The sequence below is a fragment of the Dendroctonus ponderosae genome, unplaced genomic scaffold (assembly GCF_020466585.1).
Source record: "Dendroctonus ponderosae isolate FM_Combo_2020 unplaced genomic scaffold, Dpon_F_20191213v2 Dpon_F_20191213_2, whole genome shotgun sequence".
Classification (NCBI taxonomy): Eukaryota; Metazoa; Arthropoda; class Insecta; order Coleoptera; family Curculionidae; genus Dendroctonus; species Dendroctonus ponderosae.
Window position 1 is genome coordinate 497,375 of NW_026018165.1, and position 6,420 is coordinate 503,794.

At 38.2% G+C, this 6,420-nt stretch overlaps 1 protein-coding gene across 6 annotated transcripts in view; it reads right to left on the reverse strand.

Moving 5' to 3' along the window:
- The window catches only part of LOC109539426 (stimulator of interferon genes protein homolog), a gene marked incomplete in the record, with an annotated part of 37,061 nt that overhangs the window by 5,982 nt on the left and 24,659 nt on the right, over positions 1-6,420 (reverse strand). The window contains 3 exon segments of one of the 6 annotated variants that reach the window (XR_007280853.1): positions 1,150-2,260; positions 2,321-2,840; positions 3,527-3,637. Coding sequence is in view for 3 of the 5 variants with exons in the window: in XM_048663825.1 (XP_048519782.1) it covers positions 1,159-1,238; positions 3,527-3,637 (191 nt within the window). 6 annotated transcript variants of the gene reach the window in all.

Below are 6,420 nucleotides of genomic sequence, written 5' to 3' on the forward strand. Positions count from 1 at the left end.
AAGTCCTCTTAAGGCGGCCTTAAAATTTAAGCGTTCCATAGACATTCTTTACTTAGGATGACAACGGTGCAAACGGCCATTAGTCATATAAATTAAAGAAAATACAGATATGTATCAATGGTTATGAACTGTCAGTTTTAAAACTTATTGCCGATGTCAAAACAAGATGGATCTCGATGATATATTCGAAGTTACCCATTGAGAGAACATACATGAAAACGGTATTTACTAACTATAATAAGTGAATGCCTATTTTCCAAAACTGCTGCTACCATGACACACAATAGAAATGGGTTGTCACCTAAATATTTACAGCAACTGCTTTTTTTGGGAAACCTTCAGAAATAAGATTTTTTGTCTAGCTTATGGCAATAAATGAATTAAAATAAATTGCATGAATTTATTACAGTCATGCCTTTAAACGACTTTTTTACAGTTAAAATTCACGGTGATAGTAAATTTTGGTCTTGAAAAACTAATGTATACTAAAATAATGTGTGTCATTGTGAAACTCAAAATTGTGAGTAGGTACTGGTTTCGATACTTTCATAATACTGATATGAGCAGTATTGCAAGATGATTTTCTTACTACTCATTTGAGTAAGTATCGATACTTTCTCAGTATCGTATCATCCCTACTCCTACTAGATCACAACGACCAACAACAAACTCTCATCGTCGCAACTGATGCTTGCCAATTCGGGATTGGTGGCATTCTCCGTCAACGTTACCAGGATGGAATAAAGAAAACGCTGTATTTCACATGGCTGAAGCGTTCAATGCTGCTCGACGAAATAAAGTCAAATTGAAAAGGAACCGTTGGTTTTAGTCATCGCCATCCAACGTATCAGAAAATTTGTTTGGGCATGACACGTTATTCTCCATTGATTGTAACAAGGAAGTATTTGATATTGATTTCGCAAAAAAGAAATAAAATTAAAAACAACATATATTAAATTATGAACCACTGTGACAAAATCGGTTAATGTAATAATATTCATCAAAACATTTACATTGATTTCAAAATAAGGTGTTAAACAGATGGTACTAAAACATTTATGAACCAATGGTACACTTTTTTGATATAATGATGTCATGTGTAATGAAAAATGGTTTCATTTTTGGACATTACAACAAAATAATCCAAGATTAAATAAGTCATGCATTCTTCTTTATTTCAACTATCTTCTGTAAAATAATTCTTCCTACGTCATAGTAACGATTATTTTCATCCATGTCTAAAACAAATATAATTTATTCAATTAGATGGACAGCCTGTTAGTGATCGTACTACTGATATGTCTAATGGTGCGTCCAGACCAGACGAGCCAAGCCTGGTGCGCGCAAATTGCTTTGATGATGCCTCAAAACACCAACAAACGATCCATTTTCTGTCGGCGTTTTCACAAAACATTAAAGAAATTTGACGCGTATCAGGTTCGGCTCAGTAAGTCTGGACGCGGCAGAAGATGTTACGAGAAAAGTCGGGTTTTCGGTCAACGGTTTGCGGACGAAGACCAGTATTTTTTTTCGCCCAACGTCTCGGGTGTACTTTAGCCAATATCAGAGAACAATCCTGAAGGCAATAGTGAATTGTTGGACCTTATCCATTGATGGACTGGATAATATGGACACTAGCCAAAATTATTGACCGTGAGCGCATCATGACCGTACTGCCAGCTGAGCGCATATTGAGATTCAACCTTAAAGCTACTTCTATTTGCTTACACAGCTGGAGCGATGCCTAAAATACATTCGCTTTCAAAAGTCTTGCACCCCCTTAGTTATTTGGACACTTTAAAATTTTGTAAAACCTTGCAGACCCCGGTGTTAAATCTAGATTAAAAGCTTCTAAAAAACGGCAAAATTAATTTAATTTCAACGAATTATCAGTTATAAAAAGAAAATTATAGTCCGGACGCAAACATTTTAAAAATAAAAAATGCAGTATTTGAGCGTCTACTTCTTAAAAACGCATTCACACGTCTATCCATTCCAATAATCAAATTATTGATTACTTCCTGAGGGATATTTTCCTATTCCTCTGTAGCAGCAATAATAAGTTCTTGGGCATTTCTTGGAGGATTATTCCGATTGAAAATGGCTCTTGATACATAATCCCAGACGTGTTGGATGGGATTCATGTCAGGTAACATAGCCGGCCAATCGAATCTTGTGATGTTTCGGTTTTCTAATACTTCTTGAACAGCTCTGGTGCGATGTGGCCTAGCATTATCATCCATAAAGATGAACTGGTCCCCTAATACATCATCTAGGGGTATAATTCTATGAATAATAACATTTGCAAGGTAATATGCACCTGTCATCGACCCCGATATGTGAATAAGTGGGATCCTTCTATTTAACATGTGTTAACCCCGCCAAAACATTTGTGTTCCACCTCGATATGTAGCAACTGCAACGGCAGTATGAAGCCTACTTCGGCGTCCTGCTTCTCTCCAAACTCTTACTCGGTAATCATCGCTCAACAATCCAAATCGCGATTCCTCCACTCTGCCAATCGCCAGTTTTAATGATTTTGTGCCCATTGTAAACGGACCCTTCGGTGGCGATGAGATAACAAAGGAACTCTTAAAGGCATTCTGGACCGCAATCCTGATTGTAAAAGTATTCTGCGGATAGTAGCACTGGATATCACACGGTTATACGTTCTCTGGAACTGAGATTTTAATGCCGGTAAGGTGACTGAGTGCTCTCTACGGGCTGATTGGGAAATATAGCGATCTTCTCGTAGGGTGGTAACGTGACGACCACTTCGAGGTCTGCTGTTCACTTGACCAGTATCTTCATAGCGTCTAAGTGTCCGGCTAACTGTGCTTCTAAAAAAGTTCAGCCTAGTGGAAATATTGTGCCTAGATAAACCTGAAGAAATATGCCACAGAGCAATAATTCTAGTCTTGTTATGCGTTTCTAGGCATGCTATACGAGTTTTGCACGATTCAGATACTAACATACTAACTGCAATTTTTGGAGCATCACAATTTTAAAGGGGTAAACAATTTTTTGGGGAAATTCCACCAGTTCCTTTACTAGTAGACAAGTATGTTTTATTTACCAATAAAACAATTTTGTATAAATTAAACGTATGTAGTAAATACAAGGGGGGTGCAAGACTTTTGAAAGTGAGTGTATATTCAAAACGCTGAAGTGAGATTTTTAGCAAACTGTCGATTAAAAACTCTTTTATTCTAGTTACGTCTTAGACATTTCTCAATAAATAATCGAATAATATTTACACCATTACATAAGTAAATAAATAGTAATTTTGACCATCGGCAATAAGAACCGATAGGATTTATCACAAAGTTTAACCTAAGTTACAAGAACTACTGACCATTAATTGCAGCGTCAGTTTCTAGTTACTTTTTGTGTTCAGACTACGATATGCTTACCAATTTTTTTTTATTACGAAAATGTCTACATGAGTAATACTGAATGGTTTATTCGAAATACATTTTTGTTAATGTTGTACTTTCAATGCCCTACCATTATTATATAATCTTACCTTCATAATAGACTAGCTCACACATCGCATCCACTTTATTCATCTTCAAAATAGCTTTCAACGTCACATAGAACTGCAGTAAAATGTCATTTTTATGTTGCTTATAGAACTCTAAAAAAGTATATATTTTTTTGAACCAAGGTATAAGGCATAATATATCATCCGTGATGTACAATAGTTATAGGTATACAGTCCACGCCACTTGATTTTGCTCACCAAGAGATTTAAACTATTTTCTGTTAATAGCCAAAATTTTCATTAGCAAGCCATGTATTTTGGATATAATAAAGACAAGAATTTCGTCGGTATTATCCGAACAAGAAGTCAGAGAAGACTGTGAAAATTTCGATGTTCGCTAACCTCAAGGTACAGGCACCCCCAGGCCCGGTTTTTGAACAATTTTATTTCCCGACAAGGATTCCACCATCTTATTGATACTTAATCTACGGGTACCTTAAAAACTAACATTATTTTAATGTTGAACATCAATGAAGGTATCTGATCTTCCTTAACCTAATCCTAGCTTAACCCAATGCATCCTCTCTTGCTTCCTATACTAACTTATTTCTAGTCTATGGTCCTCGATGTGGTGCAGGAACTGGTAATCGCTTTTGGTCCACATCTTCTTCTTGAGTTGTGTCCACAGGGAGAGGTCTGCGGTCACCCCGGAAACTTTTGATGCAAAAAACCCTGACGATGGGACGTAAGGCCTGCGTCAGAAGCACGCATCAATCGCACAAGCGAACCCAGGCCTTTAGCCGGACCTTATCCAGGAACTTTGACGTTAAGTTCCTCATGTGGTCCAGCGGGTCTTCTTACCACTGGGGACCTGGCACAGACCCCTGCGGTACTCCTGACAACATGGTTCTGATCGTTGACATTTGACCATCGGCTGTGACTTGAAAGCTGCGCCCAGGTAGTAGCTACGGATTAATTGGATTTGGTACTCAGGAAACTCTGCCTTGATCATCTTGACAATTATGCCCTGATGCTACACCTTGGGAACCGTGGAACTACTTTGCCATATCCAGGAAGACAGATTGCGTCGGCGGTTTATCTGACGATTATTGTTGTTAGCTGGGCCGTGAGTGTTTGTGCAGTGTCCCGGCCTGAATCCATGTTGCTGATCCAGCAGCACTTGCTTGTCCTCCATTGTATCTTATAGGTGGTTCAGGATACACCTCTCCATGACCTTGTTCAGTGTAGGCAGTAGACTGATGGACTTGTAGGACGTGAGCAGCTTCCTGTTCTTACCTTTTTTGGGTACCAGTACTATTATTGCCTTCTTCCAGGTGGTCGGGAAATATTGAAGATCCAAGATTCCATTTGTAACTGTGGTAATGTCCTCAGTAGCTGTTTGCGGTAGCTTTTTGAGTACTTCGTTTGTGATTCCATCGTGCCCAGGAGTTCTTTTTCTCTTGGCCCCCTTGATGACTAGGCCCCCTATGGTGACTCTTCTGGGTTTGCTGGGCTGTCAGTTTTGGAGATTGACTATCCTCTCTTGTTCTGGGTTATCAACCAGGTTTTCCCTGCACTGGGGCGATAGGTGGGTGGAAAATAGCTCAGGGTGGGAACTATTCGCATCGGGTGATTCAAGTGCAGGTTTTGGAGTCGCGAATTTCAGGCTGAAGCCTGCTGATGAGAACTAATAGGCTCGGAACCGGTCCTGGAGGTACCTGAGGTTTGCGAACTTCGAAATTTGCACTGTCTTGTATTGGATACAATGTTTTAATAGTATTCGTCCAACAAATGGTTTAATTGACTCGCACTTCACAATGGAGAATTTTCTTAGAAGCATTATTATAATTGCGATAGTGCGACACTTGAATACTCTCATTGACTGTTGGAATCGTAGGTGGTTACGTAGAAGAAACAAAACCATGTCACTTGACATGACAGTTGTCTAGAAGTAATTTGAGCATATTTGAGTGTTTTAAAAGTGAAAAACGAGAAATTGCAAGAAAACTACGGAAATAACCGACAAGGACATACTTCAACGGCAACAACACTAAAGGAACGTCGTATCATTCTTCCTCAACAGCTGGACAAATACGGGATCGAAGTGGAAGTGATGCTTCCGTACGCACTATCCAAAGGGTAATAAATAAATGTTCAAACTTGTCCAAAGGTTAATAAAGAAATATCTAAAACAAAAAGAAGACTACGTAATAAGTCTTTGCTTCTAGCACGTCAACGACAAGAAGGTTTAGCGTTTTCACGCATTCACCGTAACTGGTCAGAGAAATGGAAAAATGTCATATACAAAAGTGTTAAACAAAATATTAAATAAATATTCTTAAAATTTTTAGTATTAATAAAAATTAGTCAAAACCATTAAGCGAGAGTCGCCATCAACTGTCGTGCACTGTATATTTTCTCTACTGCAAAACTGAGGGTGTGGGTAAAATGTTTGGGGTACTCGGTCAATAGGGAACTTGCACAAAAATTAAATTAAAAAAATATTACTCGCAAACGTAACTTAATACTATTAAAAACACCACAGTTGACCAAAAAACTATTTTTTAATTTCTATGTAATTAATATAAGCAATTGAAAACTGTATAATTCAAATCATTCTTGAAACGCGCCGTCATCGGCTGGGACCAGTTGTGACGTCAAGCGGTTCGTCGGCCGCGGTGGCTTCAATGCGGAGCATGTAAATATGCAACCTCAGTCTTGATATTGTTGTTAAAACGTTTATACAGGGTGATTCAAAATTGGCGTCATTTCTTTTAAGAGGCTCCCTTGAGGAGTACCAGACAAATATTGAAAATTTTTTTTCCGAAAATTTCTAGATGTTAACAGTTGAAGATCGAATTTCAACTTTGTTATTAAGCATTATTTTGAAAAAATCCCACGTTGGATTGGCAGCCTATTGGAATACTTAAGCATTC